Source organism: Oratosquilla oratoria, chromosome 22, assembly GCF_046742065.1.
Source record: "Oratosquilla oratoria isolate Oo_2021 chromosome 22, ASM4674206v1, whole genome shotgun sequence".
Lineage (NCBI taxonomy): Eukaryota > Metazoa > Arthropoda > Malacostraca > Stomatopoda > Squillidae > Oratosquilla > Oratosquilla oratoria.
Window position 1 is genome coordinate 12256270 of NC_134798.1, and position 22652 is coordinate 12278921.

At 39.4% G+C, this 22652-nt stretch overlaps 3 protein-coding genes across 5 annotated transcripts in view; 2 read left to right on the forward strand and 1 right to left on the reverse strand.

Moving 5' to 3' along the window:
* LOC143037275 (uncharacterized) overlaps positions 1 to 22652 on the forward strand; it is a 271196-nt gene that overhangs the window by 64880 nt on the left and 183664 nt on the right. The gene's annotated exons all lie outside the window — the stretch shown is intronic.
* Positions 3624 to 7686, reverse strand: LOC143037436 (uncharacterized). 3 transcript variants are annotated; one of them, XM_076205656.1, is made up of 8 exons: positions 7266 to 7686; positions 6064 to 6205; positions 5670 to 5901; positions 5364 to 5557; positions 4935 to 5156; positions 4600 to 4755; positions 3976 to 4413; positions 3624 to 3810 (listed from the first exon to the last, which is right to left on the reverse strand). In XM_076205656.1, the coding sequence occupies exons 2-8, from the start codon at positions 6199 to 6201 to the stop codon at positions 3775 to 3777; spliced, it is 1416 nt and encodes a 471-aa protein (XP_076061771.1). In that variant the 5' UTR covers positions 6202 to 6205; positions 7266 to 7686; the 3' UTR covers positions 3624 to 3774. The 3 variants fall into 3 exon arrangements, with proteins under 3 accessions (XP_076061771.1, XP_076061772.1, XP_076061770.1); XM_076205657.1 differs by lacking the exon at positions 7266 to 7686 and adding an exon at positions 6755 to 6812; XM_076205655.1 differs by lacking the exon at positions 7266 to 7686 and adding an exon at positions 6291 to 6427.
* LOC143037435 (uncharacterized) overlaps positions 6762 to 22652 on the forward strand; it is a 101609-nt gene continuing 85718 nt past the window's right edge. Inside the window, exon 1 of the mRNA XM_076205654.1 lies at positions 6762 to 6900. The gene's annotated coding sequence lies outside the window, so the exon portion shown is untranslated. The remainder of the gene's footprint in view (positions 6901 to 22652) is intronic.

Here is a 22652-nt window from a genome sequence, read left to right on the forward strand (position 1 = left end):
AGTCTCTGCATGGCAACTATGGCACCAAACAAGGACATGAGCAGAGGGACTACTTGAAGAGATACTACAACTTCTCAGTTGGTGCTGTGCCCTGGTAGCAAATGAGGAATCAGCAGTAAACCTTACCACATAAAAAAATAAAACACATGGTTATTTCAAGGGCCCCTACATATTCCAAGAAAAATCAAACTTCCATTTGATGCTATTTTCAGTTAATTTAAGAGTTTCAAGATATACTTGAATCTCGTTATTAAGTTAATTACCATCTAAATTATGCAGTGTTAATCATGACATAGGGGACTTTGGTTATATCTAGGTCAACAACAGGGGACATTAACTTTTAATTAGGTCACTTCTCTGAGGCCTTGAATTGTATTTTGGTCAAGGATGGGTGACTTATTTTTATATTTGGTCACTTTTTATTGGGTCAGTATTATTTCTTTTTTATTTACTTAGTTTACTAAGTAGACTGGAAGTGAGCATTAAGGGAGAGCAACTGGAGGAAGTGGATAGTTTTAGATACTTGGGTGCAAATGTGGCAGGAAAAGGTGGAGTGAAGGTGGAGGTAGAATGTAGATTGAGAGAAGCGAGTAAATGCCTTGGTAGATTAAAAAGTGTAATGGGGAATAGACATGTTGGAATGGATGCTAAGAGGAGACTTTATCAAGGAGTGATTGTGCCAACAGCACTGTATGGGGCAGAAACGTGGAACATAAGAGAGGAAGAGAGAAGGAGTTTGAATGTGTTTGAGATGAGGTGTCTGAGAAGTATGATGGGGGTTACTAGGCTAAATAGAGTGAGAAATGAGGAGATGAGGAGAAGAACAGGGGTGGAAAGGGGGTTGGAAGATAGGGTTGATGAAAGAGTATTAGGATGGTTTGGACACATGGAAAGAATGAGTGAAGAAAGACTAGTAAAAGAGGAATGGAAGACAGATGTGGAGGGAGTGAACATGAGGGGACGTCCTAGGATGAGGTGGATGGATGGGGTGAAGGGGGCTTTGGGGAAGAGGGGAATGTCTGTTGAGGAAGGACGGGAGAGGACAGAAGACAGGGGTGAATGGAGAATGGTTGTATATGGATAATGTTGTGATGCATGAGGTGGAATGGACGGGGGGATGGGGGGTGAGGTAGTATGTGTGAGCAAAATTTGACGCAGCCCGAAGGGATTTCTCCCCGTCTTCTCCTTTATACATGAAGGGACAGAGAGGGGGGGTCGCCGATTTAATGAAGTGGCCTTGCTTTGGATGTGCTGTGTCTTGCGACACTGCTTCTGACCCAGGGCAGTGGACAAGGTGCAGGGATGACCCGTCATCCAGGTGTAAGAGGCCGGTAGTGTACGAATGGAAATGAGCTAGGGCATTAGAATAATTCAGACTCGACGCCTGCTCGAGGGCGATGTTATGTCTATGTGAGGGCGACGTTTTGTCTATGTAAACACACCGACGGTGGTGACTGTTTTATAATCGATGTGTAATCAAACTCTGTAAGCGCAGGTTAGCTTCGTTTGACTAATGCTGAGGTAAACAATATCGCTAGTGGCATTGTAATGGCTTTCCAGATTGGTGCAAGGTGGAGAAGGAGGAAAAAACTATTGGTGCATGAATTCAAAGTCACGCCCATAAGGAGTGACATTTATTTGAGAAGTCACCGGAGATTGGTTTAGAAAAATTAGTGACGTCAGACGAAGGTAGCTTAGCGTAGGATACGGGATCTCGTCAGAGGGTGTAGAGAGAGGGTGTAGAGAGAGGGTGTGGAGAGAGGATCGAGAGAGGATCAGGAGACGATGTAGAGACGAGAGAAAGAGATCCCGAGTGTAAGCAGAAGGTGAAATTACAGTGAAAGAAGAAAGAAAATTCACCACCCTTTTATTAACCCAAAGGACGAGAGGAATATGCATGGGGCCTAGAAAATAGTGAGACTACAGGAAAAAGAAGGCATTGGGCCTACTGCTTAAGAGGAACTTGAATATTAGTGAAACTCACGTAACGAGAGGCAAGGGGCCTTGAGACGAGTGATATTACAAGTCAAATTTAAGTGACAGTGGTGACAAGGGGAGGTGAAACCAGGAGGTGCTAAGATGAGAGGGAGGGTGGAGGGGTGTGGAGTGTATTTAGGGATGGAATGGATGGGAATGATTTTATGCCTTTTCCTTTTTGGCTACCTCCCTTGTAAAGGGGAAAAAGCCTTGGTATATGTATGTATGTATGTATTAAGTAGAACTTAGAGGGTCTTCCTCATAGCTGTGGTGGTCCACCACTGCTACCAGCCTGGGAGTCTTCTTTTTGCAAATCAATCTGGTCTGGAATGAAGTTTGAGGCTGCCCTGCAGTGAGCTGTATACCCAGGTACAGGAGGCTCATCTGGCAGTATCTTCAGAAATTCATCTAGGTGTAATTTGAATTTGGTGACTGGGCAATTCTTGATCTCTCTTATATGTGAGTGAAACTGGAGGCCAAAAGGGTCCTGATTCTATCTGGGGCAGATGTAGCCAGTGATTTCTTTTCACACATGTGACCATTTCTGCTATTATGTGTCTCTTGCAGAGACAATGTAGTTGGGTCAGGTACCTGTTTCTCCAGTATTTTCCACATATATATGGCCCGATATCTCTCTCGTCTTCTTTGTTGTGAGTATAGGCCTAGTTTTTTTTCAGGTGATCCCAATAATTGAGACCCTGCATGCCTTTGATTTGCCTGGTGAAGTGTTTTTGGACAGACTCTAGTTCCTGTATGTCTGCCCTTTTGTGTGGTGACCAGAGTTGGCTACAGTATCAAGTACTGCTTGTACAAGTGCCTTCCAAAGTGATAACATTAGATGTTCCTCTCTTGATTTGAATGTCCTAAGTGCCCATCCAGCCATTTGTTGGGCTTTACTAGTAGTTTTGTAGATGTGGTATTTGTAGGTGGGATCTTCATTGAGGTGAATTCCTAGGCACTTTACCTCTGGACTCGAGGATATAGTTATGCCTCCCCTATTGTGGAATGTGTTGGAGCTTTTTAGGTTGGAATTGGGGCCACATTGTAGTATTTCAAACTTCTCATTGAACTACATGTTGTTAATTTCAGCCTATTCTGAGTCTTTGTCAAGGTTGTCCTGTAATTCCTGGATGTCGGCCTCGTTGCTGATTCTATGGCTGAGGGTGGTGTCGTCTGCAAAGGATGACAGAAATGAGCTGTTTATGGCTTGGCCTATGTTGTTCATTAGGACCAGGAAAAGTAGCGGACCCAGGACCGAGCCCTGCAGTACACCACTGATAACTGCTGACTTCTCTGATTGGTGGCCATCAACAGCTACCACCTGTGTCCTTGTTCTGACAAAGTTATGGAGCTATATTCCAATCCTTCCCTTAATTTCCACAGCCTTGAGTTTGTGTGAGAGGATGCTATGATCAACTCAGTCGAAGGCCTTGGCAAAATCAAGGCACACAACATCAACGTTTCCTCGTCTGGCAAGCCCTTCGAGCAACCATTCATAGTGGATTAAGTTGGAAAGACATGATCTCCCTTCATGAAAACCGTGTTGAGATTTGCTAATTAGTTGGTGTTTTTCTAGGTACATGATGATGTTATTTCTATTTATTTTTTTTATTTAGGGTAATAAACAACAATACATTCTTTTCAATCTCATTTTTAATGATCATCAGTATCATCAATAGTAAATGTCACATCATCATCATCAGTATAGTCACATCATCATATCAATAAACATCAATAGTCACATTATCATATCATCATCAATAGTACATGTCACATCATCACTAGTATATGTTACAATTAAGGGTCAGATTCTATTTCAGATTTCACCTCACCCTGTAAAATAGAGACAAAATCATAATTAATTTTTTTTAATGTTTACTAGTTCTATGATATTATATCTGATATCTACATATCACTTTAGCTTAGTATCACTTTGGTGTATACTAATTAAATTAGCATCATTGGCATTTGAATTTACACCAGAATATATGTACATACCTGATGCTGTCCTGTTGCAAGTCCTGGAGGAAAGACCATGGATGTGGCATAGATGTTCTCCTGTGCATCGCGAGCTGCACTCTGGAGCTGATGTCTACCAAAGCTGGTCTGTCTGCATTCCTGTGGGACTTGCTCCAAGCTGATCATCTCACCAACCCCTGGAACAACAGCTGATGGTGGTGTGTGGAGGGGGACAGATCGCAGACAAGATGGGTCATCAAAGCTGGTCAGTGTCATGTTGTTGTGACATGTGAAACCATCAGCAGCCTCCACACTACCCATGGTACCACCGCTAAGCCGAAAAGAGCTAGTGCGTGGTGGAACAAAGGTGGAAGAGTGATGGTCCTGCAGCGGTGCCCTCTGAGAAGACTGGTGGTCCTCTGGCTGAGCCCTCATAGCATTTGATCTTGCCAAGAAATCATTGGCCAGGATGAATGTCTGAAAAAAGTCCATATCATTAACATGATTGTTTTAAGTATATATATCCTGAAAATATTTTTTGCATTGAATTTAACATTTCATTAATTATAATATTTATTTATTTTATTAATATTTTATTAATTTTAATTATTTACACTTTAAATGAGTATTGTATCTTGAAACAATATGAAAACTTTAATTTACTTTCTGCCTCCACTCTGCCTGGACTGTAGGATGTAGGCTAACAGAAACACTGTACAGAAACCTCCCCCATGAGTGCTCCGGACTCAGGTCCCTGTTGGTGACTCTGTCCACCATATCACTGATCTGATTCCTCATGCCTTGGGTTACTGCCTTCACCTTAAATATATAAAGTGGTAATTTACAAAAAAAATTATTATTATTATTTTTTTTTATTTCAGAATTATTCATAGTTTGTTATAATTCATGCCTACCGATCAAAATTATTGGATATATATTAATTGTATTCCCCTAATGGGACCATGATTGCCAATAAAGATTTTTATCTGTCTATCTACCTGGCTGGCCACTGCCTTTCTAAGGCAGGACTGGGTGATGGTGGGCTTCTTGCCCCTGCCCTTGGGCTGATGTGTTGGTGGTCTAGGGCAGTCTGGGGCCTTCTCCGGTGTAGCCAGGTCATTGTCATAGAAGAGCATCTCCTCTTGCAACTCATCATCATCCTGCTGGGTCTCCTCAGTAGGCATCTGGTCAGGCTCCTCTGTCTCAGGCTCAGGTCCAAGCTGTGAAGCAAATAAGGATTAACATCATGTGGCATGTACTAATTGTGTTAATTTTAATTAGCATGCATGAGCAGTTTTGCAGAGTACCAATATTTAATCAGAAGTCTAGTATTTATATAAATAACCAGTGTGTTAGATATAAACATTTGTTTGAGTTGTGTGAAATCTACAAAGCAATTTATAGAATTTTTTTATCATTATACTTACACCAACTGACTTGCCCTTGTGGGGGGCAAGGTGGGGTTTTACCCACCCCATGTTGTCATATATCCACTGGTCGTTGGCAGATAGCACACGAGGACCTAAGGGAGTAGATCCAGACTGAGTGGCCTTGTCCACAACTTTCTGGATCTTGTTGTAGCTGTCTCTATAGCTCTTGAAGAACCTCTTGAGCTGGTCGACTGCATGGAAATAGAAGTATTTTTCATTATTTATATTATACAATAATGTTCTGATTATACAAATTAGTCAAGGTGAACAATATATTTTTAAAGTGAATAAGTATTCACTCACCAGTGATACCCATCTCCTTGGCCTTGTCCTCTAGGAGCTTGTTCTTCTTCTCTGTGTTATGATAACCATCAGTCTTCCTATCATAGAGGGCAGGGTGAGCCTGCCACCACTCAATAAGGTCAGACTTGACCTTGTTGTCTCGCAGCTGAGGGATGGAGGTGATGGGCTCAGCCCTCTTCTTCTCCCGGGCAGACTGGCTGGAGGCTCCAGGCTGCTGGTCATCCTGGACAAGCTTGGGAAAAAAAAAAAAAAAAAAAAATCATTAACATGATTATTTAAAGTAATTATATATCCTGAAAATAACAAATATTTTAGCATTTAATCTAGCACCTCAATAATTATAATTCTATTTTATTTTATTTATCAATAAATAAAAATTGCTTCAAAAATCTACAGGCTTTGCAGGTGGGGTTGGCTGCTCAGGATCTTCCTCTGGGGCCTGCTGGGTCTTCTCTGCTGCCTGTTGCTGCTCTCTGGCAGGCCTCATTCTCTTGGTCTGCCTCTTCTTCCTATCATCTCCCTTTGAGGCCATACAGCTGTAGATGCAATGAACTATAAAAATTCCGAAGGAAATTTGAAGTATATCTCAGTAGAAATATTGTCAGTTCAAAAGCCACCGACCGAATGCAGAAACGCGGCCGGGGCCGGCGGTTTTATTCCGGTTTCCATGATGTCACAGTAGATCGCAGTAGCAACGAGCACATCGCAGTGGCGTCGAATCGATACCGAACCGACAACGTGTGTTAGTGATAACGAAGCCACTGTACTAGCACCGTGTAGTTACCTTAGTGACACTATAAGGGTGCACCGAGTTGTTACCGTAGTAGCACCGTTATTACCGTGGTGACACCGTTATATTACCGAGTTGTTACCGTAGTGACACCGTAGTAGCACCGAGCTGACTTCGCAATAACAGAGAATCAAGGCCGTGATAACCCTCCAAACTGTATCGAAACCGAAGTGACACCGAACTGGCATAGAAGAGCATAATGGAAATGCATTCAGCGAACTCACGCCGAAATAATACCAATCTGTAGGGTAGAAACGTATCGAACGCAACTATTTTCAAAATTTACATCCCTTACTATAATCGACCTAATACAGCGTTGGTGTGTACGGGCTTTAAATTTCGATACTAGCACCGTGCTTCACTAGCGCCATCTATAAACAATGTCGATTCCCGAGGGTGACATAGTTTCGGCGAATTTGTGATACACATCAGTAAAGTGCGGTAAGTAAAGCATTATTCGTCACCAAACCATACATATTCACGCATTTTATTGTATTAGAATAAATTCTCAGGCAAATGAAGGTGGTTCTGAAAACTAAGAAGTGAAATGAATATTACTAATTGACGCAATACTTCATGAGGTCGAGAGCTAGCAACAGAGATGCTGATCGGTTTTCATATTTATGATATTAAATAAGTCAGTTTATAGTTATTTTACAAGAATACCCTGTCGTACGTAGTAGTAGTCAGTAAATTTCCTCCCTCACTCCCGGTGCCAAACGGCAATATAATTTCTTTTGAGACGAAAATAATGTAGTGAAGACTGACCTGGCTAATGGGCTACTCCCCATATATTTCTTACTTACTTGGTTTACATGGTGTTGTTCTGAGGTTGATCCCTCACAGTCACGGTGATCCGCCGCTGAATCCGGTTTTGGCGTCCCTAGTTAGTAGGTCCACTTGATCCGGGATGGAGTTTGAGGCTGCCCGACAAATGTCTGTATAGCCTGGTACCGGTGGTTCATTAGGTAAAGGACGTTAAGTATCTGTCCAGACCAGCCTTAAATGTGTCCACCGTGCAGCCTGTTATGTCTCTTACTTGTTTAGGGAGTGCATTGAAGATCCTTGGTCCTTCATGCCCCAGGCTGGCAGCAAGTAAAGTCTTGATTCGCTCCGGGGCTCTGGTTGGAAGGGTTCTTCTTTTGCACTTCCACCCTGTTCGTTTATTGTATTGTGAGTGCAGTGTAGAGGAGTTTGTGGGGTCTGGTGTTTGATTTTCCAGGACCTTCCACAGGTAGATGGCCCTGTACCGGTCTTCCAAACTAATTCGGAAAAACACATTTAATTGGGAAATAATTATGGCAGTGGCTATTTTTATGACAAGTCGTAAGAATTTTTCTCAGGCTATTCTTACAACATGGTTGATAGCATCCTCTATTGTGAACTTTTGAACTAATTTTTACGACAATAACCTAACCTAACAATCCTCCCAGGAATGTTGTTTCAATTTTTTTGAAATGCACAAGTTTATCCTAAGACTAAGTTGATAAGAATGTATGAAGATGTCTTAGAATAGACAGAAGTCTAGTTCTTATGTTTGAATTGGTCGTGTCCTAGTAGTAGATTTTGGCTGGTATTTTCTCCCTCCTTGCAGACAGCAATAATCTATTGAAAAATACTGCAGCTCAGGTTTGAAACTTCTGTTAGGATCACATTTAGTAGTGGATTGTATTGTTCTGGAGTTCCTGGTATAAAGATTTACATCATCAGGCTTTTCCCAGCTGGAAATATATTCTTGTAGAGCTGCAAATGAATCAAATTCTGCACCTGCTGCAAGTAATTTGAAATTAGTGGCAGCCATTTTGAACTTAGTTCAAAAGTTTTTGATAGAGGGTGTTATCAACCGTGTCGTAAGAATAGCCTGAGGACTATTCTTATGGTCCGTCGTAAAAATAACCACTGTGAATAATTATCTGGATTGTCCTGAACATTTACCCTTCAGTTCATTGTGTCTGAATAGCAAGTGACATTACAGTTGAAATGGTAGAAAACAACTGGGGATGGGAGTTTTGTAGACACAGAACAATAATGTGCAAATTGAATTCTCTTGACTTATCAACTGCATGAACAAGAGAAAATATGGGAGTACAGAAGTATAGTGGTCCTGTCTAACAACAAGATATCCTCCTCCCCAAGTATGTAAGGGGCGTAGTAGATAAATGTAGGGATGGATGAAAATTGTTTTACAGGTTTATCACTGGTATATTGAGATACAGGAAAGAAATTGTCAGTTATGTGAAAGGATTGTGAAAAATTGATAGGTCACATGTGAGAGGACCATTCTCTTCTGACAGTTTGGTTTTAGATGTGAAAGTTCATGTGTCACACCTTGCTTTTACTCAAAAATGGGATGGCTGGGTGGATTTACCTCAATCTGCACAAGGATTTTGATAAGTACCTCAACTGCCACTATTAAAGAACTATAGGGAGACTACCCAAATGGATGAAAGATTTTTTGGTAAAATTTTACTTTCGACCTTTGTTGGAATATAGCAATACAAAATTAAATAGTAATTTTGTAAATTAAAATGTATGAACGTAATATGCAATTTTGTGTGCGGAAATGAAAATAAAAAAAGTTGCTAAAACAGATTTCTTAAGTAACGAAGTTGTGTACTACGAATGGTACGCCATGTTTGTTATGGTAGATTCCGACGGAGAAATGAAAGAACGATAAATTTGTCTAAACTAAAGTAAACTAAACTAACCTAACGTAACCTAACCTAACCTAACCGGTAAAATTTTACTTTCGACCATTGGAGGAATATAGCCATACAAAAGCTGAGAGAGTGGTTGAAAAGCCCGCCAACGTCTCTCACGACGACGATGACGAGGACCAGCCGGATGATATCTAATTTGCAGGTAATGATTTATTAAACACAGGTTAGGTTAGGTTAGTTTAGTTTTAGACAAATTTATCGTCCTTTCATTTCTCCGACGTCGGCATCTACCACAACAAACATGGCGTACCATTCGTCGTACACGACTTCGTTACCTAAGAAATCTGTTGTAGCAACGTATTTTTATTTTCATTTCTGCACACAAAATTGCATATTACGTTGATACATTTTAATTTACAAAATTACTATTTAATTTTGTATTGCTATATTCAAACAAAGGTCGAAAGTAAAATTTTACCGATTTTTTGAAGGGAAAATACATGAGAACAGTAGTTAAGGATAAAATGTGAGGATGGAGAGTGGTGACCAGTGAGGTTTCACAAATTTTAGTACTAGCATCTGTAATGTTTCATTCGTAATTTTTTTTAGAAGTGCACACCTGTGCAATATAGCAATAGAAAATTAGATAATAAATTTGTAAATTATAATACATCAGCATGATATGTTATATTTGGCAGAAATTAATAACAGAAAAATTGTTAAAAGCTATACACAAATATAGTCACTTCAACTGCATGAGATGTCATCTTTATTGGTATTATTTTAGTTGTGCACACCTACACGACATAGCATAAGAAAATTAAATATTAATTTTGTAAATTATAATACAGTGAGTCCTCCTTATACGGTAATTCTGTATCTGGTAAATTCACAGTTATGGTATTTGGTAATTACTACCCTCAATTCTATTTACGGTAAGAAAAATTCACAGATATGATCTCCGCTCGTGTTTTGTTTACACCGTACTGTAGTGCCACCACGCCATGCGGCCACCACAACAATCAGTCTCTTCCCGCATTTCCCTTTGAACACAAGTTAAATTCTTACGGACATCAAAACTCTTAGAGAATGTCTCGGAAGTATTGAAAAAGCCCTGGAAACCCTGAAGGAATGTGACCCAAATCCTACCAGGAGTAGCAAAGTGGCTCATGACATAGAGAAAAGTGTCAAAATTTATCAAGAAATCTATGATGAAAAAAGAAGAAACGCCAAACAGTCCTCCATCTTCTCATTCTTCAAGCCAGTCAGACCTGCCGACCCTGCTACAGCTGGCCCTTCCACATCCGCTGCCGATGGTTCTACAGCTGGTCCTTCCTCCATATCTTCTTTCTTCAAACCAGTCAAACATGCCGACCCTGCTACAGCTGCCCCTTCCACATCTGCTTCCGACAGTGCAGATGACAAAGTGTTTGAGGGTTTTCAGCCTCCTGCCTCACCCTCATCTTCATCTGCCCACTCAGCAAAAGATGAGTAAGGGCTGAGATCCCTACTGTCCCTTAACCCCTTCCATACGGTGATGCCTACGTAGGCGTCATGAGGAGCAAGTGGGTACACGAGGATGCCGACGTCGGCATCTTGATTATATTTATCGTAGTTGTACCTGCGTGACCCCCATACTCTGTAAACTGGCTTCATCATATTTTCTATGGTTATCAAAATTCACGGGTGAAAGAGAAAACTATTAATACAGCGGTGACTTTATTTTTTATAATGCACGTATTATGACACAACATCGCATGTCTGGTAGCTAATGCTGCCCGCGAGATTTTGGCCCAGAGTGAAGGGGTTAACCTCAGGAGGACATCATCTGATAGAATATGTGGCGAGTGAAAGGTAAATAAAAACATTTTCTGTTTATTTCTTTTGCACATAACTGCTGCAAAACATGAAAGTGGTATTTCACTCTATGCAGAGATAATGAAAAAAGAAACCTGATTTGTCCAAGATTAGAATATACATCAGTGATATGGTCCCCACACAGACTGAAGATCATGAGACTGCAAAAGGCAGCAACCAAACTATTTCTCAGACTGGCAGATAAACAATATGAGGAGAGACTGGATTGGATCTGTCAACATCGGAAGATTGAAGAGAAAGAGGCAGTGTGATTCCTGTATTCTGATCTCTAAAGGAGATAGACAATGTTGACTGAAGAAATACCTTGATTAGGGATAGGAGGGCTTTAAGAGGTCTTGAGAACAAATTGCGAGAGACTAAAGCCTATAGGATATGAAAGAATATTTTTCTATATAGATGCTTGTATATTTGGAATAGTTTAGGTGATATAGCCTAACCTGTGACAATGTATGAATTCAAATCCAAATATGATGATCGGAAAATGAAGATGTAGAACAAGTTAGAACTATATATGAATTTGAAATTGGGTAGGATAAATTGAAGAACAGGAGATGACCCCATGAGCATTGTTCCTTTCCTGTATACTACAATTAGGTAAATATAATTGGGCAAATGCGCACACAGTTTACTAGGATCAATAAAGGTGGCTTTTGGTTACTTGGATGAGGTAATGGTGAAAAAGAAATACTAGTCATACTGATAAGACCAAAATTGAGGTACACTGCAACACTATGGACACCCAGTACAAAAAAGAATATAAGCAAATAGAAAGAATCCAAAGAGCAGTGACAAAGATGGCCCCAAGACTTTCAAAATTGACATACAAGCAAAGATTCTAAGCTGGAACTACCAACCCTGGAACAAAGAAGAGAAAGAGGAGATCCGTTTGTCATTTACAGAATCATGAAAGGCATGGAAATTCTTGACAGAGAAGACTTATTAAAGTGGGATAGAATAAAAACAAGGGGACATGAAAAGAAACTCAAAAAGGATAGTTATGGAAGAGATCTAAAAAAAAAAAAAAAAAAAGTTTTCCAAGCAGAGTGATGGCTGTCTGGAACAAATTGGACAAAATAGTGTGTGCAAACATCATACAAGAATTTAAGAACTAACTAGATGTGAGATACAAAGACGAGTCACAATGAGTATAGATCCCCTTTCTGTATAATACAACTAGGTAAATACACACACACACACACATTATTCAAGATTTAAAAAAAAAACGATGCTGAAAGATACAAAGATGGGTCACTACAAGCATAGCTCCCTTCCTGTGTAATACAACTAGGTAAATACACACACACATGATCATCGAATTGAAGGTGAAAATTGGAACTCCAGAATTTTTTTTTTTTTCGTGGAATTCAACGATGAGGGAGTACCAGTGTTGTATTAGTAGGGAAAGGGAAAGCTCGTGGTGTAGTGGGCAGGTGAAGAAAAAGGAGAAGGGAAGGGATTACTGAGGAAAATGGAAGGAAATTAGGAAGGGGATGAATGGGCCCTGGAAGTTAGAAGGAATGTCAACAAAAGGTGCACAGATGACAAGGTGAAGTCGAAGAAATTAGAAATATAGATAAGAGCAGTGCAATGGAAGGTAAAGATAATTATTTCCATGGATTTAATGAGGGAGGAGATGACAACCTCCCCCGTAGCAAGTCTAGAAGAAAAACTAACAAAAATGAATGAACAATGGGAGGTTAGGTTCAGTCAACTTGCACCAATTACACAAAGATTTGATAGATTTGAAGAACTAAAGAAGGAGAACCAAAACCTAAATAAAGAAATAGAAGAATTAAAAAGACAGTTAAAAGAAGTAAAGGATGAGAATGAGGAATCAAAGTACATATACATACATATACCAAGGCTTTTTCCCCCTTACAAGGGGGGTAGCCAAAAAGAAAAAGGCATAAAATCATTCCCACCCATTCCATCCCTGAATACACTCCACACCCCTCCACCCAGCCTCTTATCTTAGCACCTCCTGAATGACGGGTCATCCCTGCACCTTGTCCACTGCCTTGGGTCAGAAGCAGTGTCGCAAGACACAGCACATCCACAGCAAGGCCGCTTCATTAAATCGGCGACCCCCCCTCTCCGTCCCCCCATTGCATAAAATGAGAGGACGGGGAGAAATCCCTTCGGGCTGCGTCAAATTTTTCTCACACATACTATCTCACCCCCCATCCCCCCCGCCCATTCCACCTCATGCAATCACAACATTATCCATATACATTATACAACCATTCTCCATTCACCCCTGTCTTCTGTCCTCTCCCGTCCTTCCTCAACAGACATTCCCCTCTTCCCCAAAGCCCCCTTCACCCCATCCATCCACCTCATCCTAGGACGTCCCCTCATGTTCACTCCCTCCACATCTGTCTTCCATTCCTCTTTTACTAGTCTTTCTTCACTCATTCTTTCCATGTGTCCAAACCATCCTAATACTCTTTCATCAACCCTATCTCCCAACCCCCTTTCCACCCCTGTTCTCCTCCTCACCTCCTCATGTCTCGCTCTATCTAGCCTAGTAACCCCCATCATACTTCTCAGACACCTCATCTCAAACACATTCAAACTCCTTCTCTCTTCCTCTCTTATGTTCCACGTTTCTGCCCCATACAGTGCTGTTGGCACAATCACTCCTTCATATAGTCTCCTCTTAGCATCCATTCCCAAATGTCTCTTTCTCATTACACTCTTTAATCCACCAAGGCATTTACTCGCTTCTCTCAATCTACATTCTACCTCCACCTTCACTCCACCTTTCCCTGCCACATTTGCACCCAATTATCTATATCCACTTCCTCCAGTCGCTCTCCCATAATGCTCACTTCCAGTCTACTGCCACTTTCACCCCTTGTACATCTCATCACCTTACTTTTACCCACATTTATCAAAGTAGAATAATAAAAAGAATAAAGAGTCCATAGAAAACGAGGTAAGTGGTTGGAAAAAGGTTCAGGAAAATAGCAAAATTGAATTTAGAGGTATAGTAAAACAATAGATGAAAGAACACACTAAGGACACAGTTATTAAAGTGGTGAGAGAGAAGGAGAATCTAGTAAGAGACTTAGCAGATAAAAAGAAATGTATAATTATATTAGGAATGGAAGAGAAACATAATCCAAATAGGAGTACAAGAGTAAGAGAGGAGAAAGAAAGAGTGAACAGGGTACTAAGAATATTTCAAGAAGGTGAACAGGAAATAGGGAAAGAAATTGAAGAAATATATATAGACGTGGGAAATACAGTGTAGACAACACCAGACCAATTAAGATTAAATTCAGGTCGCAAATGACAGCAGATGAATAAAGAGGAAAGAGAGGAAGAAAAAAACGAAAAGAATTGAAGCTAGGGAAAAAACGAGAACAGAACAGAGTCAGACAGAGAAATTCTATTGAAGAGTAGTGGATATGAAAGTGAGGAAATGGTTCATAGGAGAGAAAAACAGAAGGGAAACAGAAAACAGGATAGAGGTAACAGAAAATTAAAAGTGTCCTTCACAAATATAGCTCATAGATAGATTAATAACAGGCTTGAATGAACTGAATGATTACCTGATGGAAAAGGAACCTGACATAATGGGAATTGTGGAAACAAAATTGAAAGGTCCATTACCAACCAACAGTGTAGGACATAGTGCATATAATTATTGGATTAGAAACAGATAAGTAAAACAAGGTAGTGGAGTTATGTTCCTGACTAAGATATAAATGTGAGTGGAAATGATCATGATGGCAATATAGGACAGGGACAAGAAGAGCAGGAAGATTGGTAAATTATATGCCTCCTAAAACAGCTTTGTAGGAAGAGAGAGAACACAAGAATATGCTAGAAGACACAAGGATAACACTAAATAAGATAATGGATGATGGAGGAAGAAGAATTATAATGGGTGACTTTAATTGTGAAGAAATGACAGTGAAGGGTGGAGATGACCTATGGGGAAATGTACTACTTGATATGATTATAGAACATACAATGATACAATGGATACAAGAGAATACTGGTATAGAAATGAGGAAGAGCCATCGAGACTAGACCTAATAATCACATCAGAACCTGAAATAGTGGACAAGATTGAATATAAGACACCACTAAGTAAAAGTGACCACATATTAGTAGAACTGGAACTAAATGAAGAAAAATACATGAGAAAAAATTAACAATATAGAAAGGGAAGAATGATGTATGGAAAAACAAATTTTGATAAAATGAGATTTTTTTTTCTTCAAAAAAGCAGACTGGGAAAGGATATAAAAGGGGGAAACAACAGTAGAAGAGAAATGGAGTATTTTGACAAAATTGATAAGGAGTGGAAAAGTATGTTCCAAGACAAAAACAAGAAAAAGGATATATAAAATGTTGGTACAACAAAAGATGTAGAGAGTTAAAAGATAAAAGGGATAAAGCTTGGATAAAATGGAGGAAAGACAAAAAACCTGAAAAATTGAAAATATATATTGATTATAGAAATGAATATGTACAAGTGCACAGAGAAGAAAAGAGAACACGAAAAGGATGTCATAGAAAAATGTAAAGATCAACCAAAACTATTTTCTAGATTTGTAAACAACAAACTGAAAAACAAACAAGAATTAGTAAAACTATGACAAGGAGGAATAGAATACACAGAGGAAAAAGAAATGGCAGAAATTATGAACAAGCATTTTAAATCAGTGTTTACGAGAGAGAACATACAACTGAGAGATAACATAAGAATAAAGGAGACTGCAAGAGACCATAAGGCTTACACTAGGCAGCTCCGTATCCATCACCACCTGTCGTCCCCATCCATAAAGTTGTCTAATCTGTTTTTAAAACAACTGATAGTTTCAGCGGTTACTACATGGTTACTAAGTTTATTCCATTCATCGACCACCCTATTAGTAAACCAATTCTTGCCTATTTCCTTCTTAAATCTAAATTTGTCCAGTTTATACCCATTACTGCAAGTCCTGCCCTGTTGTTTTATTATGATGACCTTGTTTGCATCTCCCTTGTTATAGCCTTTGATCCACTTGAACACTTCTATTAGATCACCCCGCACTCTGCGTCTTTCCAAAGAGTGTAAGTTTAGGTGCCTAAGCCTCTCTTCGTTAGGCAAATTTCCGAGTCCATGTATCATTTTGGTGACAAGTAGGAGGGGAAAGTCCCCCCTATGAAAGAAATAGAAGTAACAAAAAATGAAATAATGAATCAGTTGAGCAATCTCTATGTCAGGAAATGGCAAACTGGATTTTAAGAGAATGCAGGGATGAACTAACAGACATTGAAGGAAGGAAAAGTTCCAGAAGATTGGAAAAGAGCAAATATAGTACCATTATATAAGGGGGGAAACAAAGAAGACCTTACAAGCTATAGACTGGTCTCTCTTACAAGTGCGGTAGCAAAAATTTGTGAAGGAATGATCAAAATTAGATGGGTAAAGCATTTGGAAAAAAACAATGTACTAAATCCGAGGCAGTTTGGATTTAGACAAGGAAGATCATATGTCACAAACTTGATGTGTTTCTATTCAGGACTAATAGATATAATACAGGAAAGAGATGGATGGGGCTGATTGTGCCTTTCTAGACCTGAAAAAAGCTTTTGATAGGGTGCCAAATAAGAAATTGCTAAAGCAATCAGAAACTGTAGGAGGAATACAGGGCTAACTACTTAAGTGGATGGAAAACTTCTTGCATGAAAGGAAAATGTGAGTGGTGATAAGAGACAAACATTCCAATTGGGATGAGATGATTAGTGGAGTTGCACAAGGAACAGCACTGGCCCCAATAATGTTTACTATATATATTAATGGTATGGATGAAGGAATTGAAAGTTATATGAGCTTCACAGATGATGCAAAAATGTTGAAAAAAGTGAACACCGAAGAAGATTGTGAATCACTGCAAAGCAATTTCAATGAAGTATGGGGATGGAGTAGGAAGTGGGAGATGGAATTCAACATTAAGAAGTGTAGTATAATTGAATTTGGAAGAAGCAAAAAAAGAATAGTGGGATCATATACATTGGGAGAGGAAAAAATTAAAAAAGTGGAAAAAGAGAAGGACCTAGGAGTCATTATTATGAATAATATGTCCCCTGAGAAACATACAAACAAATTTTTTTGAAAAAACTTATAATTTGATAAGATCAATCAAAGTGGCCTTTACATACCTGGATGAAGAAATGGTGAAGAAAATACTAGTCACTTTGATATGACCAAAATTGGAGTATGCAGCGACGATATGGTCACCAAGTAGTAAAAAATGTATAACAAAACTTGAAAGAATACAAAAAGCATTTACGAAATTGGCACCATTGCTCTCAGAACTATCATATAAGGAGAGGCTGGCAAAACTTGAGCTACAGACATTAGAGCAAAGAGGAGAGAGAGGAGACTAGATAACTATTTATAGAATTGTAAAAGGGATGGAAATTATTGATAGAGAGGATCTAATACAATGGGATACTAGAGATACAAGAGGACATGGAAAGAAAATCAAGAAAGACAATTATAAAAGGGACCTGAAAAAGAACAGCTTTCCCCACAGGATAATAGATGTTTGGAACAGGTTAGATGAGAATGTGGTGTGTGCAAAAACGATACACGAATTTAAAAACAGTCTAGATAAAACAAGATATGGAGACAGGACCATGAGCATAGCTCCCCTTCCTGTAAAATACAACTAGGTAAATACACACACACACAAAGAAGAGAAAGAGGAGACCTACTAACCATATACAGAATTATGAAAGGGTTGGAAGTCCTTGATAGAGATGATTTATTAAAGTGGGATAAAAGAAAAACCAGAGGACATGAAAAGAAACTTAATAAGGACAGTTACAGAAGAGATCTAAATAGATAGCTTTTCACACAGAGTGATAGATATGTGGAACAAACTGAATGAAGAAACAGTGAGTGCAAAAACTATACAAGAATTTAAGATCGAACTGGATGCTGAAAGATACAAAAGTGGGTCACCATGAGCATAGCTCTCTTCCTGTAAAATAGAACTAGGTAAATACACACACACTTGGATTAAACACTTGGAGAACAAAATACTAAATTCAAAACAATTTGGATTTAGACGTGGAAGATCATGTGCCACAAACATAATATTCTTTTACTCGAGGCTAATAGAAATAATTCAAGAAAGGGATGGATGGGCAGATTATGTCTCCTCAGATTTACGAAAGGCATTTGGCAAAATACCACACAAAAAGCTACTAAGGAAAATTGAAACAATAGGTGGAATGCAAAGAAAGTTATTGGAATGGATGAAAGATTTCTTAAATGGGAGAAAAATAAGAGTGGTACTCGGAGACAAGAACTCAAATTAGGGAGAAATGATAAGTGGAGTCCCACAAGGCTCTGTATTGGCTCCGATAATGTTTGCCATATATATAAATGACATGGATGAAGGTGTGGAATGTTATATGAACTTCTTTGCAGATGATGTGAAACTACTAAAGAGAGTAAGTACAGAGGAAGATTGCAAATCATTACAAGAAGACCTGGGCAAAATCTGGAAATGGAGTCAGAAGTGTGAAGTGAATTTCAACATCAAGAAATGTAATATAATGGAATTTGGAAAAAGCAAAAACAGAATATTGGGACAATACAAAATTGGTACAAAGGAAATTAAAAAAGTTAACTCAGAAAGGGACCCAGGAGTAACTATCACCAATGACATGTTACCAGACAAACATATCAACAAATTATTCGGAGAAACTTTCAATTTATTAAGATCAATGAAAGTGGCCTTTGACTACATGGATGAAGAAATGGTAAAGAAAATATTACATTGATAAGACCAAAATTGGAGTATGTTGCAACATTATGGACACCTAGTACTAAAAAGAACATAAAGAAATTAGGAAGAATTCAAAGAGCAATGACAAAGATGGCACCAACACTCTCCATATTGACATACAAACAAAGATTGGACAAACTGGAACTACCAACCCTGGAACAAAGAAGAGAAATAGGGGACCTGCTAACCACCAAGAGAGTTATAAAAGGGATGGAAGTACTTGATAGAGATGACTTACTAAAGTGGGATAGAAAAATAACAAGAGGACATGAAGAAACTTAAAAAGGATAGTTACAGAAGATATCTGAAAAAAGAATAGCTTCCCACACAGTGATAGATATCTGGAGGAAACAGTGAGTGCAAAAACTATACAAGAATTTAAGATCAAACTTTATGCTGAAAGATACAAAAGCAGGTCACTATGAGCATAGCTCTCTTCCCGTGAAATACAAATAGGTAAATACACACACACATGCTAATAGAAATTCAAGAAAGGGACAGATGGGCAGATTGTGCCTTCTTATATTTACAAAAAGCATTTGACAAACTGCCACACAAAAAGCTACTAAGAAAAAATTGAAACAATAGATGGAGTACAAGGAAATTGATTGGAATGGATGAAAGATTTCTTGAATGGGAGAAAAATGAGGGTGGTACTCAGAGACAAAAACTCGAATTGGGAAGAAATGATAAGTGGAGTCCCACAAGGCTCTGTAGTGGCTCTGATAATGTTTGCCATATATACAAATGACATGGATAAAGGTGTGGAATGTTATATGAAATTCTTTGCAGATGATGTGAAATTACTAAAGAGGAAGACCTGGACAAAGTCTGGGAATGGAGTCAGAAGCGTGAAGTGAATTTCAACATCAAGAAATGTAGTATAATAGAATTTGGAAAAAGGAAAAATAGAATGTTGGGACAATATAGAATTGGTCTGGGGTATTTGCTGCATGTTGTTGTGGCAAAGTAGCATGCAGTTGATATTTTATGGTCTATATGGGGTACCAATGACCAGAGCCACACATCATTTTGTGTGTGATAAAGGAGGACTGCTTACAGAGAAATGATGACACTTTTATTATACTGGTACTGTCCCTCCATTATGCTGTCCCCCAACCCCTTGTTGCTGTCCTGTACCATTTCTCTGAATATCCATTTCCTTGTTTAGCCTACCCTGTGGTGGGGAATAGGATGCTGCCACCAAGTATTCCACTTGGATTGTAAAAGGTGAGAAAAATGGGATGGGGATTGGGACTAGACATCCTTCTCCCTGTAGCCCCACAGGGGACATTCCTAAAAAAAAGTAAAGGCATAAGAGGATCTAGGAGTTTTCCATCCAGTACCCTAAGGTTTGGGTCTTTTAATGTGTGTGGATGTAGTACAGATGAGAGTAAAAGGGAAGAGATAGGTAGTATGTTTGTGAGAAGAAAGATGGATATGTTGGCTTTGAGTGAAACTAAGTTGAGAGGGAAGGGAGAGTGCGAGTTTGGGAGTGAAGGTGGGAGGTTCTCAGGAGTGAAGAGAGGGCGAGGGAGAGAAGGGGTGGCTATACTAGTAAGTGAAGAGATATGTAAACGTGTGGTGGAGTGGAAGGAGGTTTCTTTAAGGTTAATGTGGATGAAGGTGAAACTGGGAAAAGAGATGTGGGTTTTTGTAAGTGTATATGGGCCTGGTAGTGAGAAGAGTGTAGAAGAAAGGGAGGCTTTTTGGATAGATTTAAATGAGTGCATAGAGGGATTAGGGAGGAATGTCAATGTAGTAGTATTGGGAGACTTTAATGCTAGGGTAGGAAATGAACCAATAGATGGAGTGGTTGGGAAATGTGGAGTTCCAGGAAAGAATTGTAGTGGAGAGTTGATGGTGGAGATGTGTCCAGAAAGAGAGTTGATGATAGCAAATACAGTGTTTCGGAAGAAAGTCAAGCATAAGTACACATGGGAGAGGGTGGTGGATGGAAGGGTGGTAGATAGAGTGTTAACCACTTCAGTACGGGACTTAAATCTCGCGGGCAGCAGCCAATGCCAGCCGTACGACGTGTCGTAATAATACTCGCATCATAAAATATAGTCACCGCTTATATCGATCGTTCTCTCTTTCACCCGTGAATTTTGAAACCACAGAGAATGGGATTAAGGGCATATTAGGGAGAATGTAAAAATGCAGGGGCAACTACAATAAATATAATCAAGACGCCGATATGGCAACGTCGCGAATCCACTTGCTCCTCATGACGTCTACGTGTGCGGCACCGTATGGTAGGGGTTAATGGACTATGTAGTGGTAGATAGGAGTATAATAAGAAGAGTTAAGGATGTACATGTTCTAAGGGGAGAGAGTGGGGAATATCAGATAATTTTTTGGTGGAAGGTAAGTTGAGAGTGGAGGATAGATGGAGAAAGAAGAAAAGGACAAAAGGTAGGGAGGTGCTTAGAGTGAAGTACAAAAAGAAGCTGAGAGAGGAGTAGGAGGGAGTGAAGGATAGAGTAGAGCTGTAGAAAATAAAGAGCATGATGTTTTCTTTCAAATGAAACTAAAATGACAAAAATTCATAAAGAACAACCGAAAGAACAAAAACATAAACTTTACAGGACAGGGGATTTAATTTTTCATCACCATTTTTTGTGACCATTTGTTTGATGGTTGCGATGTTAGCAAATCTCCAATTTCCTCTTCTTTGCTGATGAGGTGTGAGGTGAGGGTGAGTGGTGTGGTATGATTGGAGGAGGTGTAAGGTGGGCGTAGCTAGTAAATGCTTGCAGAGTGCTGGATTCAGCTATGCTGCTTTTCTCCTCTTTCTTTTTCCTTTTTGTTTCTATTTCAGGCTTTCACAGGTCCTCTGTATATTCTGCTGCTTCACTCTCTTGTTTCTTGTTAATTTTTCCATGATCACAGCGACAATACAGGGCGAGGAATCAAAATTGTTGCGTACAGTGAGAGCCCCAGAAGCGACGTCACCTTTCTTTGATCTTTTCAAGAGTACTGGTGCGCTGTCCACTATCTTTGTGGGGTGTGCTGGTGGGAGGAGTTGCCAAATATCTCCATAAACACAATTCTGTAGCAAAAAATGAAATAGCTATAGAAATGTTGAAGCTATTTCAATATACAGAATGTTTTTTATGCAATGGGGTTGCCAGAGGTTGCCAATATTTTATCTATTTGATGCTGTATAAAGAAATGGAAACGAAATACAGTGGTATAACTTTGAGTGTTGCCACCATCATATTCTTTTGAAATGTTTATCTAAAATTCACTCATGTACCAGAATTTTTCAAATGATCACTGGCGATGCTCCCTTAAATGAGAAGGAAAAGGGGGAGTACAAGAAGAAGTTGAGAGAGAGGAGTGGGAGGGAGTGAAGGATAGAGTAGAACTAGGAGTGGAGGAGGAATGGGGATGGTTCAAGGAGGGAGTCACAAGGTGTGAAAAGATGGTGTGTGGAACAAGAAGGACAGGAGGAAATAGAAGAAAGGGTAGTGAGTGATGGGATGAAGAAACAAAGAAGGTTGTATTGTAGAAGAGAAGAAGCGAGCTTTCACAGATTGGTTACAAAGTAGGACGAGGGAGTCATATGAGAGATACAAAGAAAAGAGAAGAGAAGTAAAGCACAAGATAAAGGAGGCAAAGAGGAGAGCAGATGTGAAATGGGGTAAGAGTATGACAGAAAATTTTGAAAGTAATAAAAGATGTTTTGGAAAGAAATTAAAAGGAAGAGGAGGCAAATCAAATAGAGAAGAAAAGGTAAAAGGTGCAGATGGGGAGATGATAATGGAAGATAAGGCAGTAAGAGGAAGATGGGCAGAGTATTTTAGGGAGTTGCTAAATGTGAAGGAGGATAGGGAGGAAAAGGTAG

Excerpts from the sequence above, each read along its gene's own strand:
- LOC143037436 (XM_076205656.1), bottom strand. The coding sequence starts at position 6,201 with ATGGCCTCAAAGGGAGATGATAGGAAGAAGAGGCAGACCAAGAGAATG. Across the intron at positions 4,756-4,934 it reads GAAAGGCAGTGGCCAGCCAG|GTGAAGGCAGTAACCCAAGG; the intron begins GTAGATAGACAG and ends TATATATTTAAG. Across the intron at positions 4,414-4,599 it reads AGGCAGAGTGGAGGCAGAAA|ACATTCATCCTGGCCAATGA; the intron begins GTAAATTAAAGT and ends GACTTTTTTCAG.